The following is a 25,915-nucleotide window of genomic DNA, read 5'->3' on the forward strand; positions in this document are numbered from 1 at the left end:
TATTGAGATGTGCCAAGTATGAATGGAATCGGGTGCTAATTTTACACTTTATGAATTTAATATATTTTAATTTTGACCCTTTGTGGGGGAGATACCAGAAGGAGTGGACCGATATTTTCCATCTTCACACCGGACCTTGGATTAATAAAAATATTGTGATTTGTGTAATTTGAATACAATCGGACATATTCATTTATCACATTTAATGAGTTGTAATTATTCAAAATGTTGACCTTTTTGTGGAGAGGTACTGGAGTGGACCGATATTGTCCATTTTCGCACCTGACCTAGCACTCATTTTTTTTCTCAATACATACGTTGGCATACGAATTTTGATTACAAATAAAATGTATTACAATCGATTATATGTAATTTCAAATACAATTCCTATAGTATTTTGAATAAAACGAACGTTCTTTTTGTTAATTTTTTTTTCATAATTTAGGATCCGCCTCCCAAATGAATGGTAAAATTTCTAAGATCTAAAAACAGTATTCACATCTTTTATCTCTCTTAAATGTATGCTTTATTAAAACAATCAATTTTTCAATTTTAAATGATCAGCTTATAGTTATTAGACTTTGTAAAAATACAAATTAAGAATAAAAAAGTAACATTTGATTTCACTGGATTTAAGAAAATAAAAGTAGTAACTCAAATATGTAAAGTAATTCATTCATTCAATAATTTTTATTTTGGTGAAACTCTAAGCAAAACGACAGTTCATTGAAATACCACTTGTATTCGGTGTAATTTGACAATTAACTCCAGCACCATCTGAGCTTACCACATCGCCACCAGGGCATTTATATATAAGCGGTTTTTTCTGCAGATAAAGCAGCGTGTTAAATGAGTTTCTTTGTTAATTACCAAAAATGTAACTCTTACCTGTAATTCGTGTATATCCTTTTGAATTTTCATATCATAGATGGGTTTATGAACAGCAGGTTGAACATTATTTTTAATTAGATCTAAGAGCCGTGAGGCAAATACTGGCATCATATCACCAGCCAAATTGCCCTGAAATCCCAACAAGTCTTTGAGACTATCACTTGTGCTGTTTGTAGCCATTTGCGGCATTGTATTTGATTGCAGATTTAATGCTGCTTGAGCTTGGGGTGTTGGATTTCCAATGGGAATGAATCTATTCCTAGAATCATCTTGCATATGGGCAGATTGCATTTGAAAACTCGAATTTAGATTTGTGTTCTTGTTATGCGAAATTCTTGGACATTCTATGTATATGTTTTTGGGTTTGTTATTGTTATTGATAGTTGGGGCTAGCAACTCATTGCAGTCCACCGTTAGTCTTAAATTTTTGCTGGAATGGGTAAAAAGAGGGATAATTTAAAAAAAATGCTTTTAAATAAATTTGAATTTTACTTGCGTAAAAATCAATGCTTAGATTTTTGTCGTTTAAATTTTTGGATTTTAAAATTAATTTTATAGAATTTTTTATATTAAATTTTTAAGATTATTAATGAGGCCAAATGTGTAAATGTTTTGTCAGTTAGTTTGCCAAATGCTATGTTGAACGATCCGCTACATAAAATAGCCATCCTATTATATACCTGTAATCCTGGTTCCTATTGCGCTGAATACGACCATTGTTGGCCGTTGAAATACCATTCACCAAATTATTCCAGTTATTGTTACGATTGTTATTATTGAAACCATTTTGATTTCCACGATTTCTATTACGTTTTCTGCCACCTTGATTATTATTCCATCTATTATTGCCATTGTTTTGTTTCTTGACATATGCATCCAAAGGCAATAGTGTAGGTAACCCACGTGGACGATCAGCGGAATTATTGGGGGCCATTAGGCGATATTGAACAGCCGATATTTGTTGTTTTCTGCCATTATTATTATTGCTGTTAATTCGTTCTCGTAAATCCTGCTGTCGACTACTGCAATCTAAATAGGCAATTGTGGAATCAGGCCCCTTCCATATACCCGTATCATTGCCATTTACCGTCGTTTCCGTCTCGTCGTTCAAAAGTTCATCTTCATTTACGAATAAATCAAGATCATCTTCATCCTCTTCCACATTACTTCTACGTCGTCCAAACTTGGCGTCATTGTTGCTGTTCGCAGGTGTTGTTGGCGCTGTTACTGGGGCTTTCCTAGTTTCATCGGTTTTCTTGGTCATCGCTATATATTCGTCTAGAAGCGAAATATTTATTAGAAAATATACTTTGAAATACCACAATAGTTTACCCAAGGATAAATCCATGGCCTCTTCAATTTTAAGTGCCATCCTTAGAGGATTTTGTCACCAAGTTTTTTATTAGAAGTAATGGAACGCTTAAAAAACACCGACGATTCAAATGTACCGTTCTTCCTAGTGATGGAGAGGTGATATACCAATTACTAACATAAAAAATACTGAATACTTTGTACAGTTTACATTCCCCATTTAACAGGTATTGTTGTAAAACTACGTTCACACTTACCACAAAAGTTCACATACTCGATGCTAATGGGCAAATATTTTTAATTTTTCGGATAAAACAATGTTTTTGTATCCATTTAGTGGAATAACACTAACATTTTATTTGTGCTTTGAAGATTTTCTTAACATAAAACTCTAATACGGTTTTAGACACTAGGTCTCTTTCCGTTTCAGGACATTTAGAGTCGATCTAGCGATGTCCGTCCGTCTGTCTGTCTGGCTAGCCTGTGCGCACGACAGTCCATTTCATCGATTAACTCCCCCACAAAGGGTCAAAATTTTTAATAAATATAACTCTTATAAAATGTGATATAAGTATCGGATTTTCAATACTTTTATCTGTCAAAACTTGCGAAACAAGTCGACGATTCTTTACACCTTGCTATATCTAAATATTTATCTTAACCAGAAATCTGATATGAATAGGTAATTTATCGAAATTTATGATTTCGCATAAAATTGGATATAAATGTTCAAATTTTGCACATACCAATCTTTTATCTGCATTAGATGAAGTATGAAAATGGAATACTTCACACATATTTCCATATTTTCCAAAAATTTGCAAATATATGATATAAAGTATAGAAAGTAGTCGATGTAGTCCAAATCTGGTACCTTGTAATATGTATATTCATCTTAGGTTAGTTACGAATTAATCAATATTGGCCAACTGCTTCGGAACCTCCCCCATAATCATAACTGAAGGCTGGGGTATATATCTGTCGGCAAAAACGGCTGATACTATTTTACTTGTTCTTATCTCTATTAAAATAAACCTATATTTCTGGTTTTACCATTTCCAAATTTATATTAATTTATTCAATTTTCCGTTGGAACACATCATTATTATTCACCATTTGATCGATAGTGTGTATCTGACTTAAATGTAAATTTACTAATCGATTTGTCTAAAGTCGACTTAGGTGTCCCTGATGATAGAAATATCTTCTCTACTACAAAAAACACGGAGGAGTGTACACGTTGTTGGCCGGTTCTTGATATATATTTAAGAGAATCTTTTGTAATACATTAAAAATAAAAATTTTAATCCGCGATTTTCTGTGAAATCCTTAAACAAATTCAATATGTTTTTCTTTCAACATAAAGCGAACTATGTTGATAATTATAAACTACGAGTATTTTGTGGAAGCTAGTTAATTTTATGAAACAATGTAAGTGTTGAGAAACCTTTAATTTCTTGCTTTCTTGTGGCGAAATTTATATACTTTTGTAAGTGCTATTATTACAAAAAGACAAACATTTCGCCATATTAAGTGCTTTAAGTTTGAAGAGCATTACATCGAATTCCAACGACTTGCTCTATAGAATTAAGCTATAAATTGGCTAATTTCTATGCAGTTTATATAACTATGACCAAAAGATTCAATTGCTTTGGTTGTGGAACTCTTTTTTGCTGCAAGAATAATGTAATATCTATCGCCGCAATGTGAAATACTAAAAAGCTATGCGGTCTAGTACCTATTACAACAATGTTTGAGAAACATAACCTTATAATCTTCACTAAAAGGGGCTTAATGTTGATTGTTCCATTCCACTTAGTTTATATTTGTATTCATCTACTAAATCTATAAATCTATCTTTTCTAGGTCCCTTGGTCTTCTCATTATGGGCGATGAAGGAAATTGCACTCACAAATGGTAAGCTATTGTCATATCAAAATTGTTTGACCCTTTTGGCAATGATGATTAGTTTATAAATTTTCTGACATCTCTTATGAATAATATTGATTTTACATAAACTTATTCTGAATATTAAAACAATTATTATTAATATTTTGCATATACCTAAGTTCCATTCAATAACGTTTTGTTTTATTCTTTTGTAGGTTATGGTTTGGTGATTTATTCCCAAGATGTGATGATCATGACCATCAACATTATGAAACGGTAAGCAGCCATTGAATTAGTTTTATTTTAAGCCAAACTCACGCGAACCACAGAGTCGCTATTCTGCAGATAAGTATTCCACTGCTTTAAAGTGCTAAACATGTGTTCGCAGATTAAGCAAACTTCATCCAAGCAATACCCAAATTGATTTTATATAGATTTGCGGAGCATATTTTTTTTTTTGGAGCTTACATTGTTTTAGAGTTGAATCTTAATATTATTAAATTGTGATTTTCAGTATTAACATATCATTTCTATTGTATTTTTAGATATCTAAATTACAGCCGGATGAAGATTAGTCCTCTAAAATCGTGAAATGTTTTGAATAAGGTGTGTATTTTTCAAGACTTATTCCCGAGTTGTATTGGCAATGATGATTAGTTTTAAATTTTCTGACATCTCTTATGAATATCATTGATTTTCTATAAACATAACTGAAAACTTTGAGGATTTTAGTTGATTTGCTTTTTTCGAACTGTATTACTTATCATCATGTATTTTTTATTTGTAGATTCTCTCCCAATTTATTATAAACGGTTGTGGACTCTTTGCTCGTATCTTGGAAAAACTTTCCAAAAGGTAACTTTTATTCTTATACTTTTCGCGAACTACAGAGTCGCTATTTTGCAGATATGCCACTGCTTTAAAGTGCTATATATGTGTTCGCATAAAAAACCCCTCCACCCAAGCAATACCCAAATAGATTTAACCAATATTTGCGGAGCATATGTATTTGTGGAGTGGATACTTTTTTCTTATAATGAAGTAGTTCAATTATTTGAATATACTTTAATATTTTTTTTATATTCTAGGCAAGACAACTCATTCACCCGACCCGAGCTCCAAATGCCGAAAAAGGTAAATATTATAAACTAAATGTTCCTTATTTATGATTTATAGGCTGTTCCAGAACTGCAAGAATGTAAGATATTTTACAACGATAACCGATTCTCCCTTGGTGATATCGAAGAACATTGCAAAACTAGTAGATTCTGGCAGGTACTGGAACAGAGCATTTGTAAATTGGATTGTGGGATTTGCATGATGATATTATAAACCATTCACAGACACCACAAACAAATTAAAACATTGACAACCTTCTTCAATATTCTTTTGTTGTTTGGAAGTCTTGTTTTAATCAGTTGTGGACCATGGTTATATAATGGCTCTGATTCCCAATATAACAATAATAAATTAGAAAGAAATATCCTTCATTACATTACTACAATAATCTATTTTATTTCAGCATTTTTGCAAGAAAATTTGGAATGCTGATGCCCTGTAATCTATGGAGGAAGTATATCCTAAAGGTAAATATAACAAAGTCATTAATACGAAAGAATCTCCTTTGAATGATGATATTATAAACCATTCACAGACACCACAAACAAATTAAAACATCGACAACCTGCTTCAATATTCTTTTGTTGTTTGGAAGTCTAGTTTTAATTAATTGTGGACCCTGGTTAGAAAATGGCTCTGACCCAATATTCTCAATTAAAAAAGTCTATATCAAAAAGGATATTTTTATTAATATTTTTTTTAATTTTCAGGTTGGAAATCTTATTGTGATGCTTGTGTGTGGTGTGCGGCAGTGTGGAATTAATTTGTAATAAAAAATCCCAATAAATAAATATATTTCAATCAAAATTCTGTTATTTTATTAATTAGTAAAATGGATGTAATATAGAAGGAATTTTGGTTCGGTCCCACCGGTTGTAAATTTCGGCTATATTTCATACATCGGGATCGTTGTCTTCTACAACGTATCAAAATAATCTAGTTTTTTAGTTAATGTTTGGTTTTACGACTTGCAAAACGATAAAGCATCGATAGACGGAACACATTTCGAAATTAAATACCTCACATACAATTTTATAAGGACCTTTTGAAGCATGAACTCGGTGAGTATACGCTGTAAATAGTTTGTGAGGTCAGGATTTTTTTCTTTAAACAAATTCGGCTTCGAACAGACTAATTTTTATTTGCTCCCAAAAGTATGCATGAAGCCATTAACGTCTTCCTTGCTATCTTCCCCAAGTTTAGTTGGTGAAATGGAACAATTTATTTAATTTTTGCTGCTCGAAATAAAGCATTGAATTCATTAAATAGTCCGCCTAGAAGTATGCAATTGAATTGCATCTTTACGAATAAATATACGAATTTGTCCTATATAATCAAAGCAATTACCTGTTTTCCCCGCATTTTAATGGGTATCATTTTTTTACTCCGAAAATATTTATTTTTAACGTTTTTTGTCGTTGTAAAAAACATACAATTATAATAAAATTCATATCACACTTTTCTAGTTAAATTTGACCATTTATTTATTTGACTAAAAATCATTTTTAACTAGATTCGCTTTATCTCTCAGTGCCATTTCCTTCTCCTGATTCGCAATCATTCGGTCACCTTTTGATTTTTTACCAATGCCCAGCTTTGGTAGACCTCTATTTAGACCTTCCAGCAGTACACAGGCTTTACAGGGTTGCTGAGATGATACGAAACCACACCTTTCGCATATTCCTCGTGTAGGTTTCTTTACAGTATCCTTAAATCGTAGCTGTTCACCCGAATGTATTATATCCATAATTACCGATGGTCTGACCTTTTCCAAATCCTTGAGGAATGCTCGAGCGTGGCCTCTATAAGCATTTGGTGCAAAAACACATTCCGTAGAAAAATAAACTAGTTTCTTGTAATGGGCATACATTACAATCTCTTTCTCATATGTATACTTGAGAGGTTTCACTCTTGGTATAGAATCTTCACTTCCACCGGTCTTAATGTCGGTACAACGGCTCAATCTGGCCGTATCGCCACGTAAGATATTCATAATAACGGTTTCGGCAATATCATCCGCATTATGTCCCGTCGCTATGCTGTCCACACCCAACAATTTGGCACCTCTGTCCAACGCTTGCCTTCTAAACACTCCACAGAATGTACAATTATTCGATCTGCCGATTTGTGCAACTATTCGATCCATTGTCCAGCCATAAAGCTCTTCATATGACAAAATTTTCAACGACATTTCATAGTCATCACGATTCTTCTTTACCGTCTCCAAGCTGTCATCCCGATAGCCTGTAATGCCTTCATCGATGGACAGCAATACTAATTCCAAACCATAATTGTGACGTTCATTGAGAAGTTTTAAACTGCAATCAAAAAAATTAATTATTCAATTTCGCAGTTGAAACACCAATACATACACATGTGCCAATACAGTGGAGTCCTTACCACCACTTGCTGCTACTGCCACCTTTTCGCCATGTCTAAACAGTTTACTGGAAGTAATTGTGTGATGAATCTCAGCCTCAAAGGCAGCAAAAAAGCATTCCTTGCACAATGCATCTGCTGTTTTCGGACGCTAGAAATTGTTGTTTCGAATTAATATAAATAATATAAATTCAATGAAATTAAACTCTTAGTTACCTTAAGAACTGCTTTATTGCCACAATTAGATTTGCACAGTATAGGCATATTAACAATAAAAAAACGAAGCCCTCGAGTTCAATTTAAGTCCGCACAGGGAACATACATGCTTATTAGGACTGTGGAGATCCAGGTGAATCTGCAACGGTATTTTTTAGTTAATTTATTTATTTTTTTTATTTTTTTTAGTTAATTAATTAATTTTTTACATTTTTACTCAAGCCACGCCACCTCAAAGCGACGCCACCGAGAAAGAGACAACACTACAACACTGGAAGAACAGTACAAAGAGATCTGAATAAAGATGTGAACATAACAGAGAGGCCGACAACACAAATTGAATCAAAACAAAACGGCCGACAACATAAGTGGTTTGAACACACATTCACCAAAGGAACGCGGAATTATCGTTTAGCACGTTTATACAATCGAACTTTAATGTAATCGATTAATTGATGTGAAAATGAAATGTAAAAATCGATTATTTATAACATGTTCCCACTTACTTCATCGATTTTATCATTTTATAACATGCTCCCATAAGTGTTTGAAGGACATTATTCAAGCATTATCATAGCATGTTTCCATTGGAAACCGAACAACGTTGTTCGCTCTCAGAATTAGGTACACGAATTAACCCGTTCATACGGCACGATTCGTAATTCATAGTAAAATAATTCCTTTTTTCAAAAATTTGTTTGTTGATTTTAATGGGAATTTATACTAAAATACATTAAATTCGCACTAATATGAATAGAAGAAATGATTATTTTTCTCCCAAAGATTTATTATATCATTAATTTTATAATTTTCATTGACGTTTTCCACTTTTTGTGTAAATGTTGACATTTTGAACATATTTTTGTATTTTTTCTATTTTTAAGTCTGCTGGAGACACACTTGTCGAACATTTTTTCTGCCGATACAAGCATTTTGAAAATATTGTTTCCACTTTTCTGTGGTAATTTCAACTCGTGGACAAAATGTGTACCTCGGATGAGAGAGAAAACAAAATTTAGTTTCGTTTGAATTTACATACGCTATTCTACATTGTAGTTTTCATTCATAAATTTCAGTCTTCCCAAAATTTTTCTATTTTCAATTTTTAAATGTCATAATTTATTTTTTCGATAAATGCTCTCATTTGTTAGGGATGGGACACATTTTTTCGTTGTTCTGAGAGTGATTTGATTTGAACAATGTACAAATATAAGTGTTCGCTCAGGAAATTTTGTGTGAAGAATTAAGTAGTTTTTTCATTGTTAAGGGTCAAACAACGAATTGAGAGCGAATCAAGTGCAGTGGAAACGCCACATCAGGCGAAATGGGTTTTACACGTGTGGTTTGTTCCCGAACTGCAAGAATGTAATCGTTTTTACTACGATAACAGATATTCCCTTAATGATATCGAAAGAAATTGCAAAATGAGAGATTCTTGCGGGTACTGGAACAGAGCGATGGTGTAAAATCAACACAACAATTCTTGGGAACATTGATATGTCAATATTTTTAAAATGTTTTTTTTTTTTCAAAACTTAGTAGATTTTTATAAGTTTTCTTATACGACACAATACTTTTTACTGCAAATTTAATTTTATATATTTTCACAATACAAACAAACAAAACTTTTGATTAAATTATTGGTCTGTTCCATAACTGCAAGAATGTAACAGTTTTTACTATGATAACCAATTTTCCCTTTATGATATGGAAAAAAATAGCAAAATTAGGAGATTCTTGCAGGTTCTGGAACAACCCTTATATTTTCCGATGAAAATAGGTCTTGTTGTGATCGAAAAAGTACAGAAAGTGATTTTACTAAAAGTTTGAAGTTTTTTGCTGAACAAATTTCTTCTTGCAATTACTTCCAACTCTTATTCTTTTCCTTCTGGTGATTTACTAAAATAAGCACTTTTAACATCTTCATTTTGCAAAAAGTAAAGAATGGAATGAATGGATACTAAATGAATGGAAAACGAGGAACGAAGGAGTTTTGGATTGACTTAGATCGATATTGGCTCTAGGCTCCTTTGTTTGTTTCCGAAGAAGCCAGGCGATGACTTAGGGTGTAAGTACATAAGAAGCATGAAGTCATGGCTAGGCCTATTTTGTGAAGGGATTACAGAGCCGCACTAAAATCCTGCCGTCATTTTCCATTATAATTTGACATTAGTATGCCTAGCCATGACTTCAAGCTTTTTATGTACTTGCACCTTTAAGCTAGTCAAAAAAGCGCTTTATATATTGTCACCTCAAGCCTATTTGTTTTGTTTTTCGGCTGCAAGTTTATGCAGGGATTTCGTCTGTTTACTTTCCACAGTTATATTGCATCAGAGTATACAACTTCCTTATTCTCTAAAAAAAAGTTGCTGAAAAAGTACTGCTGAAAAAACAACCAGACAGACCTAATAAATATGTACTTTACAATTCAAATCTTCTAATTAACGGAAAGCAATCTAATTCATCTTAAATGTACCAGTTGTTGTTGTGGGTGGCACAACATATATGACTGATTTCATTGCTTATTTTGATATGAAAACACTGTGCTGATGATTTAACATTTTCAAGTGCCATTAGTCGTAATTTGGCTAGTTTGATTTGACATTTCAAATGGTTTGTTTATCAATTATCATTTAAAAAATTGTTTATTATTTCGTATTTATTAAAATTGTCCGTTGACAGGGACAAAGTCAAAATTTATTTCGACTATCATATCATAAGTTAATTAATATTTAACCCTGGTTGCTAAATGTTTATACATTATAATGATAAAGTGTTACAATATACTACTGATACCAATTAAATAAAAGAAAAATATTCCATGGGGTCAGTTTTATCTTATAAATTCGGCTAATTACTGTCAACAGTCAACAGAGAAGATAATTTGAAGATAATCGTTGTCTTGGAGTGTTGCCCAAATATCGTTAAGGGTCTAATCTATTAGCATGATCTGAAGTGCGCGAGCATTAAAAGCCCTCGACAATGGCACCATCCGTTTTAGTTAATAACAGTATTTGGGTGACAACACATCACGAGGAAATAAAAACAAATTTAGTATACACATTTAAAAAAAAAAAAGAAATAGAAAAAAGTCATGGGAGTATTAGCACCATCTGATACTTCTGATCACAATGTGGAAAGACGTGAGTGAGATTGCTTAACCTTGTGTCAATGCCGAAGAGATTTGCTGGAAAAGGTTTTACCAAAACATTTTGGCTCTGTTTCAGAACCTACAAGAATATAAAAACCTTAATACGATAACCGATTTATCGTTTACGGCAATGAAAAATAGTACCAATAGGAATATAACATTTATTTTTTGGATATATTCATGTAAACCTTGGATTACTCAATTACATTCCATGCCGTAAACATTGTAGAAGAATACAGATAGTCCATGGTAGATGAATATAGGTAGACGCATCGACACAGCTGCTGGGACAATGAACTGTCAAGCCAATTATGAATGAAAAATTATTTAAATTTGTAGAAATGGTTGAAAAATGCGTATTATTATAACCTCCGAATGACGTCGTATAAGAAAATATATAAAAATCTACTTATATTTGAAAAGGCATCAAACATTTTTTGACATATCAATGTTCCCAAGCGTTTATGCATCTACATGTATTCTTCTACCATGAGATAGTCACATCGACCCAGTCGCTGCCGCAAAGAACTGTCAAAACAATTTTGAAATTGAAAATTTTAAATGAAAAATTATTCAAATTTGTTAAAATTGTAGAAAATGCATATCATAACAACCTCCTATTGGTGTCGTATAAGAAAACTTATTAAAATCTACTTATATTTGAAAAAACACTTGTATTTTTCTACCATGCTCGTAATGTAATGTTTCACATGTTTCACAGCAGGCATGATAGAAGAAAACAGGTAAATGCATCAACGCTTTTGATATGTCACAAATGTTTAAATGTTTTTCAAATAAAAATAGGTTTTTATGTTTTCTTATACGACACCAAACGGAGGTTGTTATGATATGCATTTTCTACAATTTTTACAAATTTAAATAATTTTTCATTTAAAATTTTCAATTTCAAAATTATTTTGACAGTTCATTGTCCATCAGCTGTTTCGAAAAATGACAACAGAACAGCGAATGTCTACTTTTCACAGACATCTAAATAACTAGTTTTACGAAGATTTCTCATTAATTTGAACTAAATCAAAGGAACTGACAATTTAAATAACGCGTTTTATAAAATTACGTTCGGTGGGAATTAGCCTTTGCTTCCTTCCTCTTGGTGTACTTGCTCTAAGAATGCAAGAACTGGTCTGTTCGATAACTGCAAGAATGTAAAATTTGTTATTACGATAACCGATTTTCCCTTTACGATATCGAAAAACTGCAAAATTAGTAGATTCTCGCAGGTCCTGGAACAGATGTTATCACAATGACAGATTTTTACTTTATGGTATCGAAATCATTCAAAAATCTACAAGTAGATACATCAGAACTTGTAAACATTGATATGTCTAAATTATTGATTTTTTTTTGTAAAATTGAGTAAATTTTTAAAATGTTTTCTTATACATTACCATTCAAAAGGTGTTGTGATATCGAATTTTCAAAAATTTTGACAAAGTTTTCAATAAAAATTTTGAATTTCAAAAAAATTGACAGTTCTTTGTACAGTCAGCTGTTATATTTTGCCATACAAAAATCGATAATAAAGTTATATTTGGCAAGGTCAATTACATAAAATGCAGAGCTGGATGCTATTATTTTAAGTGTGATTACACATGGTAAAATTAAGAAGGTAAAGTCATTTCAAAAAAGCGTTACCATCTCTGCATTTTCTGGAATTTACCTTGTCAAATTTCACTGCAAAGAAATCTCTGATTTGTGAATATACAATGGATTTATGAATATGAATTTTGGCAATTTTGACAATGAGATGTTGTCAAAGGAATATTTTTGAAAAAATTGTAAACATATGATTGCATAACTTTACCTTCTTAATTCTACCATGTGATTATCTTGAATTATTTATGCGTTAAGAGGGGACACATTTTACAATTATGACATATAGCAATATTTTCCTTCTAAAAATCCTAATTTAAAGAATTTTTCATGGTAGAATTAAGAAGGTAAAGTCAGACAATCTTATGGCTTTTTTTACTTTTTTCAAAATTATACATTTGACAACATCTCACTGCCAACATTTCAGAGATGGGAACTTGTTTTTTATGTAGTGAAATGTGACAAGATAAAATACGGAAAATGCAGAGCTGGGAATGCTTTTTTGAAATGACTTTATCTTCTTAATTTTTCCATGGAATTTTTGAAATAAACAGATCCAATTGGTACATGCTTTGAAAACCTATTTGACACAGTAAAACTCTACAACAGAGTTGCATTTTCTATATCCTTTGAAGTTAACAAGAAATAGAGTTTCAATTCAAAATAGTACAAATAAGTTCAATTAGAAGTTCCTGATTGAAAGTTCCGTTAATTTATAACTGTAATATTAACAACTACATTTTTTCTTTATTTACAGCTAATGTATTCGGTGTTCGCCACTTCCAAAGCATTTTACTGTTCTTTGGAATGTGTTTTGGCTACTTTCTTCGTGTAAATATATCAGCGGCTATTGTTCCTATGACACAACCTACAGCAGATCAACCCTTTTACGAATGGGATCCAGCAAAGAAAAGTCTCATCTTGTCAAGCTTCTTTTGGGGTTATGTGGCATGCCAGATGCCGGCTAGTCTAATGGCAAAACGATTTGGTGGAAAATTAGTTCTGGGCATATCGACGTGCGTCGGATCAATTTTAACAATTCTAAATCCATTGATTGCGGACAAGGGAGACTGGGTGTTTGTTTGCGTAATAAGAGTTTTAATCGGTTTTACCCAAGGTACTGTCTACCCATGCACACACACCCTCTTGGCCAAGTGGGTTCCACGCCAAGAAAGAGGCTTCTTATCGTGCATTGTCTATTCTGGTGCAGAATTTGGAACGGCACTATTGCTAGCCATTAGCGGCAGCATATTTGATTCAGAGATGGGTTGGCCAGGTATATTTTACATTACCGGAGCCATTGGTATTGCTTGGTCTTTGGTATTCTTAATTTTCGGTGCTGATAGTCCGCGTAATACAAAGTTTATATCCGAGGCTGAAAAGAAGTACATTGAATGTTCTACAGGAAGCGATAATCAGCAAATCAATGCAGTAAGTATTGAAGATGAAGTGAATTTTAGCGTGTTTACATTATTGAATGTTCATTTATATTATTGAATTTTTTACGGGTTCAATAATGTACTATGCGATATTTGGTCTGTCCAGAATTGCAAGAATGCAAAACCTTTTACGATAACCGATTTTCCCTTTATACTATCGAAAAGAAAATGCAAAACATCAAAAAAATGTTGACATATCAATGTTCCCAACCGTTGATGCATTTACTTGGATTCTTGTACCATGAAGTTTCTGGAACAAAGCAATTAATTTACAAACAGCTGGTATTAGTAAAGGATTTTTTGTAAGGTTATCCGATAAGACCAGCTAATTTCATATATATTGTCAAATTTCATGCAATTATGAATTAAAGCAAATGTTATAGCATGTTTCCATTGAAAACCGAACAACGTTGTTCGCTCTCAGAATTAGGTACTCGAATTAACCCGTTCATACGGCACGATTCGTAATTCATAGTAAAATAATTCATTTTTTCAAAAATTTTGTTTGTTGATTTTAATGGGAATTTATACTAAAATACATTAAATTCGCACTAATATGAATAGAAGAAATGATTATTTTTCTCCCAAAGATTTATTATATCATTAATTTTATAATTTTCATTGACGTTTTCCACTTTTTGTGTAAATGTTGACATTTTGAACATATTTTTGTATTTTTTCTATTTTTAAGTCTGCTGGAGACACACTTGTCGAACATTTTTTCTGCCGATACAAGCATTTTGAAAATATTGCCTCTTTTGTTTCCACTTTTCTGTGGTAATTTCAACTCGTGGACAAAATGTGTACCTCGGATGAGAGAGAAAACAAAATTTAGTTTCGTTTGAATTTACATACGCTATTCTACATTGTAGTTTTCATTCATAAATTTCAGTCTTCCCAAAATTTTTCAAAATTTCATAAAATTTTTCTATTTTCAATTTTTAAATGTCATAATTTATTTTTTCGATAAATGCTCTCATTTGTTAGGGATGGGACATATTTTTTTGTTGTTCTGAGAGTGATTTAATTTGAACAATGTACAAATATGATTGTTCGCTCAGGAAATTTTGTGTGAAGAATTAAGTAGTTTTTTCATTGTTAAGGGTCAAACAACGAATTGAGAGCGAATCAAGTGCAGTGGAAACGCCACATCAGGCGAAATGGGTTTTACACGTGTGGTTTGTTCCCGAACTGCAAGAATGTAATCGTTTTTACTACGATAACAGATATTCCCTTAATGATATCGAAAGAAATTGCAAAATGAGAGATTCTTGCGGGTTCTGGAACAACCCTTATATTTTCCGATGAAAATAGGTCTTGTTGTGATCGAAAAAGTACAGAAAGTGATTTTACTAAAAGTTTGAAGTTTTTTGCTGAACAAATTTCTTCTTGCAATTACTTCCAACTCTTATTCTTTTCCTTCTGGTGATTTACTAAAATAAGCACTTTTAACATCTTCATTTTGCAAATAGTAAAGAATGGAATGAATGGATACTAAATGAATGGAAAACGAGGAACGAAGGAGTTTTGGATTGACTTAGATCGATATTGGCTCTAGGCTCCTTTGTTTGTTTCCGAAGAAGCCAGGCGATGACTTAGGGTGTAAGTACATAAGAAGCATGAAGTCATGGCTAGGCCTATTTTGTGAAGGGATTACAGAGCCGCACTAAAATCCTGCCGTCATTTTCCATTATAATTTGACATTAGTATGCCTAGCCATGACTTCAAGCTTTTTATGTACTTGCACCTTTAAGCTAGTCAAAAAAGCGTTTTATGTATTCTCACCTCCAGCCTTTTTGTTTCGCAAGTTCATGCAAGGATTCCGTCTGTTTACTTTTCACAGTTATATTGCATCAGAGTATACAACTTCCTTATTCTCTAAAAAAATTGCTGAAAAAGTACTGCTGAATAAACAACCAGACAGACCTAATAAAAATGTACTTTACAATTCAAATTTTCAAATTAACGGAAAGTAATCTAATTCATCTTAAATGTACAAGTTGTTGTTGTGGGTGGCACAACAGATATGACTGATTTCATTGCTTATTTTGATATAAAAACACTGTGCCGATGATTTAACATTTTCAAGTGCCATTAGTCGTAATTTGGCTAGTTTGATTGGACATTTATAAATGGTTTGTTTATCAATTATCATTTAAAAAATTGTTTATTATTTCGTATTTATTAAAATTGTCCGTTGACAGGGAAAAAGTCAAAATTTATTTCGACTATCATATCATTAGTTAATTAATATTTAACCCTGGTTGCTAAATGTTTATACATTATAATGATAATGTGTTACAATATACTACTGATAGCAATTAAATAAAAGAAAAATATTCCATGGGGGTCAGTTTTATCTTATAAATTCGGCTAATTACTGTCAACCGTCAACAGAAAGATAATTTGAAGATAATCGTTGTCTTGAAGTGTTGCCCAAATATCGTTAAGGGTCTAATCTATTAGCATGATCTGAAGTGCGCGAGCATTAAAAGCCCTCGACAATGGTACCATCCGTTTTAGTTAATAACAGTATTTGGGTGACAACACATCACGAGGAACTAAAACCCATTAAATATATATATAAAAAGAGAAGTAGAAAAAAGTCATGGGAGTATTAGCACCATCTGATACTTCTGATCACAATGTGGAAAGACGTGAGTGAGATTGCTTAACCTTGTGTCAATGCCGAAGAGATTTGCTTGAAAAGGTTCTACCAAAACATTTTGGCTCTGTTCCAGAACTTACAATAATATAAAAATCTTAATACGATAACCGTAAGGAGAACCTTAAGGCATTGAAAAAAAAAATAGTTCCAATTTGGAACATAGTATTTATTTGTTGGATATATTCATGTAAACCTTGGATTACTCAATGAACATGTCAAAGTAGAAGAATATAGGTAGAAGTATGGTACAATAAAAAGGTAAGGTAGAGCTACCAGCTGGTTGCAATTTTTTCTAAGTGTGCCCGACTTCTGCCAATTTTGTGTATGTATTTATTGTTTTGAAAAACAAATTATATTTTCAAAATCAATGATTGAAAGAATCGTGAATTGCGCAACGTGCATTAAAGCTATTCGCAAGTTTTGCCATGGAATTGAAAGATCGAACAGTTTAGATCATATTTTTTTAAGGAAATTTATTAATTAATTTCTTTATTTTTTGCGCTATTTAACTCATTTCAAAAATGAACAAAAGATATCAAATCAATGAAAAAAATTGTTGCCTATAATTTTGTATAATTCTGACAGGCATAGCCTCAGGGTTGTATTTCTGTAGTTTTACGAAGCTGTTCTACCTCCTTATTGTACCATGGGTTGAAGCATCAACGCTTGGGAACATAGATATGTCAACATTTTTTAAATGTGTTTTTTTCAAAGGCGTGTAGATTTTTGTTAGTTTTCTTATACGGCACCAATCTGAGGTTGTTATGACATGCTATTTTCAACAATTTTTAGAAATTTAAATGATATTTCCTTCAAAATTTTCAATTTCAAAATTGGTTTGACAGTTCATTGTACCTGCAGCTGCGACGAAGCGACTACCTGTATTCTTCTACCATGGAACATGCAATGTCGTATAGTAACGTTTCACAGTAGTACCAGCTAATGTCTACTTTACACCGACACCTAAATAATAATTAAAGGAATTGACGAATAATTAAAGGAATTGACAATCTAAATAACGCGCTTTATGAAAATATGTTCGGTGTGAATAAGCCTTTGATTCCCGACTTTTGCTCTATTTGTTTTAACGGTGAAAGTAAATAAAGAGGTCCAAAATCGATCTTAGTCAATCTAAAACTCCCTTGTTCCTTTACGATGAAGGCAGCCCATGACTTAAGTCAGTAACAGATTTTTACATTATTCCAAAATCTTCAAGTAGATGCATCAGCACTTGTAAACATTGATATGTTAAATTATTTCATTTTTTGTAAAATTGGGTCAATTTTTTAATGTTTTCTTATACAGTACCGTTGGGAGAGTGTTGTGATATCTGATTTTCAACAATTTTGAACAAGTTTACAATAAAAATTTTGAATTTCAAAAAAATTACAGTTCTTTGTTGATGTTGATGCGGCTACCTGTATTATTTTGCCATACTAAAATCTTCAATAAAGTTATAGCATGTTTCCATTGAAAACCGAACAACGTTGTTCGCTCTCAGAATTAGGTACACGAACTAACCCGTTCATACGGCACGATTCGTAATTCATAGTAAAATAATTCATTTTTTCAAAAATTTTGTTTGTTGATTTTAATGGGAATTTATACTAAAATACATTAAATTCTCACTAATATGAGTAGAAGAAATTATTGTTTTTCTCCCAAAGATTTATTATATCATTAATTTTATAATTTTCATTCACGTTTTCAACGTTTTGTGTAAATGTTGACATTTTTAACATATTTTTGTATTTTTCTGTTTTTTAATTCTGCTGAAGAGACACTTGTCAAACATTTTTTCTGCCGATACAAACATTTTGAAAATATTGCTTCTTTTGTTTCCAGTTTTCTGTGGAAATTTCAACTCGTGGACAAAATGCGTACCTCGGATGAGAAAGAAAACAAAATTTACTTTCGTTTGAATGTACATACGCTATTCAACATTGTAGTTTTCATTCATAATTTTCAGTCTTCCCAAAAATTATCAAAATTTCATAAAATTTTTCTATTTTCAATTTTTAAATGTCATAATTTATTTTTTCGATAAATGCTCTCATTTGTTAGGGATGGGACACATTTTTTCGTTGTTCTGAGAGTGATTTGATTTGAACAATGTACAAATATAAGTGTTCGCTCAGGAAATTTTGTGTGAAGAATTAAGTAGTTTTTTCATAGTTAGGGGTCAAACAACGAATAGAGAGCGAATCAAGTGCAGTGGAAACGCCACATTATATTTGACAATAAAATGCATATCTGGATGTTATTATTAGAAATGTGATTACCCATGGTAAAATTAAGAAGTTAAAGTCATTTCAAATAGGCATTTCCATCACTGCATCTCCTGTAATTTACGTTGTCAAATTTTACTGCATAGAAAACGGATTCCCATCTCTGATTTGTGAATATACAATGGATTTATGAATATGAATTTTGGCAATAATTGCAACGCTTTACTTTCTTAATTCTACCATGTGACTACCTTTAAGAGGGCAGACATTTTACAATTCTGGCAAATAACAATATTTTTCTCCTAAAAATCCTAATTCAAAGAATTTTTCATGGTAGAATTAAGAAGGTAAAGTCAGACAATCATATGGTAACATTTTTTTCAAAATTATACATTTGACAACATCTCACTGTCAAAATTTATATCTATAAGTCTATTGTATATACTTAAATCAGAGATGGGAGCCAGTTTTTTATGTAGTGAAAAGTGATAAGGTAAATTACAGAAAATGCAGAGCTGAGAATGCTTATTTAAAATGACTATCTTCTTATTTTTACCATGAATTTTTGAAATAAACAGATCCAATTGTTGCATGCTTTTGAAGCCTGTTTGACACAGTAAAACTCTACAACAGAGTTGCATTTTCCAATATACTTTGAACTTAAACAAGAAATAGAGTTGCTTAACCATAACCAATTCAGAATTGTACAAATAAATTCAATTAGTAGATCCTAATTGAAAGTGCCGTTAATTTATAACTGTTATATTGAAAATTACCTTTTTTTCTTTATTTGCAGCTAATGTATTCGGAGTTCGTCACTTCCAAAGCATTCTACTGTTCTTTGGAATGTGTTTTGGCTACTTTCTTCGTGTAAATATATCAGCAGCTATTGTTCCTATGACACAACCCACAGCAGATCAACCCTTTTACGAATGGGATCCAGCAAAGAAAAGTCTCATCTTGTCAAGCTTCTTTTGGGGTTATGTGGCATGCCAGATGCCTGCTAGTTTAATGGCAAAACGATTTGGTGGAAAATTGGTTCTAGGCATATCGACGTGCGTCGGTTCAATTTTAACAATTCTAAATCCATTGATTGCGGACAAGGGAGACTGGGTGTTTGTTTGCGTAATAAGAGTTTTAATCGGTTTTACCCAAGGTACTGTCTACCCATGCACACACACCCTCTTGGCCAAGTGGGTTCCACGCCAAGAAAGAGGCTTCTTATCGTGCATTGTCTATTCTGGTGCAGAATTTGGAACGGCACTATTGCTAGCCATTAGCGGCAGCATATTTGATTCTGAGATGGGTTGGCCAGGCATATTTTACATTACCGGAGCCATTGGTATTGTTTGGTCTTTGGTATTCCTAATTTTCGGTGCTGATAGTCCGCGTAATACAAAGTTTATATCCGAGGCTGAAAAGAAGTACATTGAATGTTCTACAGGAAGCGATAATCAGCAAATCAACGCAGTAAGTATTGAAGATGAAGTGAATTTTAACGCGCTTCCAATATTAAATGCTGAGAGAATACATAAAATGCTTGTTCTACTGGCTTAAGTCACCGGCTGGATTCTTCGGAAAAGGACAAAGGAGCATAGGACCAAAGTCGAACTAAGTCAACCTAGACCCTCTTTGTTCCTTTACGAATAAACCAGACGATGAATTAAGCCGGTCAAAAAAAGCTTTTTATGTACTCTCACCTTTGCTTCCATTTTCACTATTTAAATCATTACGGGTTCAATCACAATAAAGTACTATGAAATATTTGGTCCGTTCCATGGTAAAATTAAGAAGGTAAAGTCATTTCATATAAGCATTCCCATCTCTGCATTTTCTGTAATTTACCTTGCCACATTTCACTACATAAAAACAGGTTCCCATCTCTGATTTGTGTATATACAATGGGTATATAAATACAAATTTTGACATTGAGATGTTGTCAAATAAATATTTTTTAAAAAAATTGTAAACATATGATTGCATGAATTTACCTCCTTGATTCTACCATGGTCCGTTCCAGAACTGCAAAAAAGTAAAACATTTTACTACGTTAACCGATTTTCAATTTATGATATCGAAAAAAATTGCAAAAATAGTAGATTCTTGCAGTTTCTGGAACAAAGCAATTAATTTAAAATCAGCTGGTCTTACTGAAGGATTTTTTGTTAGGTTATCCGATAAGACAAGCTGATTTCATATATATTGTCAAATTTCATGCAATTGTGAATTAAAGAAAATATTAGGTGTGTCTGGTTACACAAAAAATGTATAACAATTGTTGCAAATTGTTATTGAGAGTCGTCGGTTAACACAAAAGATTTGCAAAAGAAAGCGTTTTGGGAGATCAATTTTGACAGTTCTTTCATTGAGAGTTTGCAAATTCTTGGGGTTGTTTTTTTGCAACTCTTCTTCTTCTCCTTGCGGTAATGTATACTTGGGCAAGTAATTTTCAAAGATATTTATTTTGAAAAACGCAATCACAATCGTTTTGTTTCTCGATTCATTTTAAATTTTTATGTTTTTAATTTCTTTTTTTGGGAAAATGTCGCTTTTGTAATCAGCTGATTGCAAGTTTTTGCAGGGATTCCGTATGTTTACTTTTCACAGTTTTCTTGCAAAAGAGAATAAAACTACCTCACTCTCTCAGAAAGAAGTTGCTGCATAATGGCGGCAGGAAAAGTAACCAGACATACTTATTTTGACAGCATGCGGGTTTGTCAATCACAATGGTGGTTTTTTTATTTTTAAAACCTGTTTAATGGGTCACAAATACTGAATTTAAATTGTCAATTCCATTTCATGTCCTCAAATAAATGAGTTTAAGTCGCCAAAAAGTTCTAAAGCTGCCCTCAGACACACCAACAGTTGGCCCAACTTGTGACAAGTTGGTACAACTATTGGTGCGTCTGAGGGCTAGTTGTACAACTTTTTCGAAAGTTGGTTGAAGTTGGTTGGAAATATCAAAGATTGTTGATAATTTCGTAAGTTGGGCCAACTGTTGGTGCGTGCGAGGGCAAGTTGTACCAATTTCAGTGTTTTCTTCATTTATGTCTTGACTTTGGTGAAGCAGCACATAAGCTGAGCGCTGAGGGCAAGAAGAGAAACGAAAACAAAACATATTCATAAAACAAAACAAGAAAAAAACTAAAATAAAACATAAATAAAAATGAGTGATTGCGAAGAGGAAGCGTCAATGCGCAATTTTATAGAGGAATATAAAAAAATGCCTGAACTGTGGAAAATTTATTTCTGTTTATGAACCACTGCTTTGACTATATTTTTTTCTTCAGCTTTTTCTTTCTCTGCAGTTGTCTTTCTTCTTCTTCCTCTAAAATTATATCAATTCCAAGTAGCGCAAGAGCATCCGAGTTCATGTTGACGCTTCAAAAATACTTTGTAAATGAAAAGTTGGTACAACAGTTGTATGAAAAGTTGGTACGTGCGAGGAGACCGACCAACTTTTTCATACAACTTAAAAGTGACAAGTTGGGCCAACTGTTGGTGTGTCTGAGGGCAGCTTAATGTAAACATACTATAAATCCTGATAATTTACTATAATCAGTGTAAAGACTTTTAATGTAAACGCACTATCATGGTAGAAGAATGTAAATAGATGCATCAACGCTTGGAAACATTGATATGTCAAAAATTTTTAAATGTCTTTTAAAATATAAGTAGATTTTTATATGTTTTTTTATACGACGAAATTTTTGAATGAAAAATAATTCAAATTTGTGAAAATTATTTAAAAATGTACATCTTAACAAACTCTGAAATGCGTCGTATGAGAAAACATATAAAAATCATTGAAAAAAATTGACATAAATGTCCCCAAGCGTTGATGCATCTACCTGTATTCTTCTACTATGTTCAGTTACTTTAATATTATTCTTCTTATTCTTTCAGGCCGTACCTTGGAAAACAATATTGACATCAGCATGTGTTTATGGACTGACAGCGGCTCACGCTGGCTACACGTGGGGCTTCTACACACTCTTGAATGAAATACCCACATACATGGCAAATGTGCTTCATTTTAATGTGAAAACAAATGCTCTACTCTCCGCACTTCCCTATTTTGTAATGTGGATCTTGTGTATAGTCGTAAGTCCTATAGCCGATACACTAATCAATCGTAATATAACAAGCGTCACTGCATCTCGAAAAATATTTAACACCATTGGTCAATGGGTGCCCATGGTATGTCTGATAGGACTTGGTTACATGACAGAAGATCAAAAAACTCCAGCCATTATTTTATTGACCATAGGTGTTGGATTGAACGCAGCTTCTTTTTGTGGTTACTTGGTAAACCATATGGATCTTTCGCCCAACTTTGCCGGATTGCTGATGGGCATCACGAACACGGTATCAAATCTTCTATCCATATGTACTCCGCTTGTGGTAGGAGCTATTGTCGTAGATGAAGAAGATCCCAATGAATGGCGTATAGTTTTCTTTATAACAGCGGGTGTATATCTGATTTGTAATGGTTTGTTTTTAATATTCGGCAAGGCTACCGTTCAACCATGGAACAATGTGAATAACTCGGTTAGTACGAGCACATCATTATCAAATGACACCGAAAGTGTTCCGACAGCAAACACTGACTCTCACCCATAAGAGAAGTATAGTCATGGTAGAATTAAGAAGGTAAAGTCATTAAAAATAAGCATTCCCAGCTATGCATTTTCTGTAATTTACCTTGTCAAATTACATGACCATCTCTGATTTATGTGTAAACAATCGATTTATAATTATGAATTTTGACAATGAGATGTTGTCAAATGGATAATTTTGAAAAAAAAAATTGTAAACATATGATCGCATAACTTTACCTTCTTAATTCTACCATGAGTATAGTCAAAGACTGCAATGACGTGCGTTAGACAATGTAGTAATTACTGACTAATGTAAATTGTGAAGTTTTAAGGGGCTATAAAATTAGGTGAAATTAGTATTGTATAATTTTTAAATAGCTGTTAAGTTATAGATTATTGTATGCTTATGACAAATGTTTATGTTTACTGATAAGTGAGTTAGCAATATCCGATAAGTGGTAAATGCATTTTAAAGTATGGAAAATTCCAAACAGCAATAATATTCGCTGATAATAAAGGATTTGATAAGATCCGCACGGAAAGATAGCGATGCGCGAATTGAGTAGCATAAACAATTGCGCACCCTCTAGCGTAAGGACCGAACAACCTTGCGTGTGCATTGATCATGGTAGAAGAATACAGGTAGTCGCATCGACACAGGTGCGGCTACAATGAACTGTCATACAAATTCTGAAATTGAAAAATTTGAATGAAAAATCGACACAGCTGCTGAGACATGCTGACAATTAACTGTCAAACCAATTTTAAAATTGAAAATTTTGAATGAAAAATTATTCAAATTTGTAAAATATATGGAAAATTCTTATCATAATCACGTCAGATTGGTGTCGTTTAAGAAAATTTATAAAGATCTATTAATAATTAAAAAAAGACATTCTAAAAAATTTGCCACATCAATGTTCCCAAACATTGATACATCTACCTGTATTTTCTACCATGGCATTGAGGTAGAATAAGTTGGATTAGTACAAGTATTTCTTAAGATATTGAATTGTAAAATAATTTAAGAATCGAATAAACAATCTAATCATACGATTGTCTTTTCTTTTGTGACCCAAACGCTATTTCTCGTGTAGCATGGTAGAAGAATACAGGTAGTCGCATCGACACGGCTGCTGGGACAATTAATTGTCAAACCAATATTGAAATTGAACATTTTGAATGAAAAATTATTCAAATTAGTATTTATTTTTTTGAAAAATGCATATTATAAAATTATTAATGTCTTATAAGACAACTTTTAAAAATCTAAAATTTTGTATTCTTCTGCCATGCCACTTTCATTTAAGGAAAGTAAATAAAAAACCAAATTTATTTATTTTTAAATATTAATTAATTTTTGAGCCAATAGGGATTACATGGCAAAACAAAATAAAGGTAAACTAATTTCCTAAAATTAATATGGCAACCCTCTTCTGACGAAATCGAATTTGCGAAATTATAGTTGTGTTCCAGAACCTACAAATTAGTACTAATTAGTACTAATTCTGCTACAACACGTTCCCGTACTGCAAAAACTAGCAAAACTTGCAGCTCTCTCGAGAAAAAAATGGCGCTGAGTGGTGCACATTTCTGCTTGTTTTAGCTACATGAATTTGGCCGAGCAGAAATGTGCAAATTGTGAATTTGACATTTAATTGGCAGGGCTAACAAGGTTGAAAAATGTATTGATACATTTCAATGTTCCCGCGTCAGAACAAAAATAAAGAAATGATCAACTTAAAAACTAAAGGAAAAGCTAATGATGCCGCAATAAATATGTGAATTACAATTATTTTTCAAATAGTTTATAGGAGTTTTTGTACGTACAATGAACTTTGTCACATATCACAAACAAAAAGTTGACAAAATAAACTTCACAACTTATAATGCTCAGAATGATGAATAGACTGGTTTATTTTCATTGACATAACGTCCACACTAAAACATCGGCAAACTACACATCTCAACTTGAGCTATTAACATATGTCATTGTATAACTTCACTTGTAAATTAATTACATGCAATAACGGACAAACAACAGCCAAATTAAACTTAAGGTGAGAATACATACACCCGGTTTTTTTACTGACTTCATCATCTGACTTTGAAAAAAAAAACAAAGGAGCTTAAGGGCTGAAATCAAACTAAGTAAACCTAAAACTTATTTATGATATGTCAAAAATGTTTTGACAAATATATAGATTTTTACAGATAGATAGATAGATAGATTTTACAATTTGTATAGATTTGTTCGAATTGGTCACCTTCGGTTGCTCTGCGGTATTTTGGCCCATTCCCGGCGAAGAGCTTGCTTGAGGTGATTGACGCTTTTCTTCCGTCCACTTCTTGACGTCGGGCTACGCTACCAGTATCACGGTAACGAGCGATGGTACATTTAAATGCTG

General features: G+C 32.5%; 3 protein-coding genes and 1 long non-coding RNA gene across 7 annotated transcripts; 2 read left to right on the top strand and 2 right to left on the bottom strand.

Annotated features, from left to right (window-relative positions):
* Positions 1 to 494: 494 nt before the first annotated feature.
* LOC101896340 (putative uncharacterized protein DDB_G0286901) lies at positions 495 to 2,364 on the bottom strand. Its single transcript, XM_005182383.4, has 4 exons — positions 2,224 to 2,364; positions 1,572 to 2,169; positions 889 to 1,321; positions 495 to 826 (listed from the first exon to the last, which is right to left on the bottom strand). Exons 1-4 carry the CDS (start codon positions 2,261 to 2,263, stop codon positions 707 to 709), a joined length of 1,191 nt encoding a protein of 396 aa, XP_005182440.1. The 5' UTR covers positions 2,264 to 2,364; the 3' UTR covers positions 495 to 706.
* A 1,032-nt stretch (positions 2,365 to 3,396) lies between these two features.
* Positions 3,397 to 6,018, top strand: LOC101895030 (uncharacterized). 2 transcript variants are annotated; one of them, XR_009344098.1, is made up of 8 exons: positions 3,400 to 3,633; positions 4,069 to 4,119; positions 4,308 to 4,368; positions 4,638 to 4,698; positions 4,880 to 4,947; positions 5,181 to 5,226; positions 5,615 to 5,678; positions 5,922 to 6,018. It is a non-coding gene; the product is annotated as an uncharacterized LOC101895030 (long non-coding RNA). The 2 variants fall into 2 exon arrangements; XR_002194476.2 differs by lacking the exon at positions 4,638 to 4,698 and having other exon boundaries at positions 3,397 to 3,633.
* Positions 6,019 to 6,669: 651 nt separating this feature from the next.
* LOC101895199 (cytoplasmic tRNA 2-thiolation protein 1) lies at positions 6,670 to 8,173 on the bottom strand. Of its 2 annotated transcripts, none has more exons than XM_020036381.2 (4): positions 8,016 to 8,173; positions 7,807 to 7,945; positions 7,584 to 7,741; positions 6,670 to 7,529 (listed from the first exon to the last, which is right to left on the bottom strand). In XM_020036381.2, the coding sequence occupies exons 2-4, from the start codon at positions 7,852 to 7,854 to the stop codon at positions 6,704 to 6,706; spliced, it is 1,032 nt and encodes a 343-aa protein (XP_019891940.1). In that variant the 5' UTR covers positions 7,855 to 7,945; positions 8,016 to 8,173; the 3' UTR covers positions 6,670 to 6,703. The 2 variants fall into 2 exon arrangements, with proteins under 2 accessions (XP_019891940.1, XP_058987029.1); XM_059131046.1 differs by having other exon boundaries at positions 8,038 to 8,130.
* A 5,161-nt stretch (positions 8,174 to 13,334) lies between these two features.
* Positions 13,335 to 24,390, top strand: LOC101896519 (putative inorganic phosphate cotransporter). Of its 2 annotated transcripts, XM_059131124.1 has the most exons (3): positions 16,522 to 16,667; positions 19,703 to 20,376; positions 22,813 to 24,389. In XM_059131124.1, the coding sequence occupies exons 1-3, from the start codon at positions 16,619 to 16,621 to the stop codon at positions 23,527 to 23,529; spliced, it is 1,440 nt and encodes a 479-aa protein (XP_058987107.1). In that variant the 5' UTR covers positions 16,522 to 16,618; the 3' UTR covers positions 23,530 to 24,389. The 2 variants fall into 2 exon arrangements, with proteins under 2 accessions (XP_058987108.1, XP_058987107.1); XM_059131125.1 differs by lacking the exons at positions 16,522 to 16,667; positions 19,703 to 20,376 and adding an exon at positions 13,335 to 14,002 and having other exon boundaries at positions 22,813 to 24,390.
* The last annotated feature ends 1,525 nt before the right edge of the window (positions 24,391 to 25,915 follow it).

This window comes from Musca domestica, unplaced genomic scaffold, assembly GCF_030504385.1.
Source record: "Musca domestica strain aabys unplaced genomic scaffold, Musca_domestica.polishedcontigs.V.1.1 8, whole genome shotgun sequence".
Taxonomy (NCBI): Eukaryota; Metazoa; Arthropoda; class Insecta; order Diptera; family Muscidae; genus Musca; species Musca domestica.

Excerpts from the sequence above, each read along its gene's own strand:
- LOC101896519 (XM_059131124.1), top strand. The coding sequence starts at position 16,619 with ATGGGAGTATTAGCACCATCTGATACTTCTGATCACAATGTGGAAAGA. Across the intron at positions 16,668-19,702 it reads TGATCACAATGTGGAAAGAC|CTAATGTATTCGGAGTTCGT; the intron begins GTGAGTGAGATT and ends CTTTATTTGCAG. Across the intron at positions 20,377-22,812 it reads ATAATCAGCAAATCAACGCA|GCCGTACCTTGGAAAACAAT; the intron begins GTAAGTATTGAA and ends TTATTCTTTCAG.
- LOC101896340 (XM_005182383.4), bottom strand. The coding sequence starts at position 2,263 with ATGGCACTTAAAATTGAAGAGGCCATGGATTTATCCTTGG. Across the intron at positions 2,170-2,223 it reads GGCCATGGATTTATCCTTGG|ACGAATATATAGCGATGACC; the intron begins GTAAACTATTGT and ends TTTCGCTTCTAG. Across the intron at positions 827-888 it reads AGGATATACACGAATTACAG|AAAAAACCGCTTATATATAA; the intron begins GTAAGAGTTACA and ends CTTTATCTGCAG.
- LOC101895199 (XM_020036381.2), bottom strand. The coding sequence starts at position 7,854 with ATGCCTATACTGTGCAAATCTAATTGTGGCAATAAAGCAGTTCTTAAG. Across the intron at positions 7,742-7,806 it reads GCAATAAAGCAGTTCTTAAG|CGTCCGAAAACAGCAGATGC; the intron begins GTAACTAAGAGT and ends AACAATTTCTAG. Across the intron at positions 7,530-7,583 it reads TCCACTGTATTGGCACATGT|TTTAAAACTTCTCAATGAAC; the intron begins GTATGTATTGGT and ends TTTTGATTGCAG.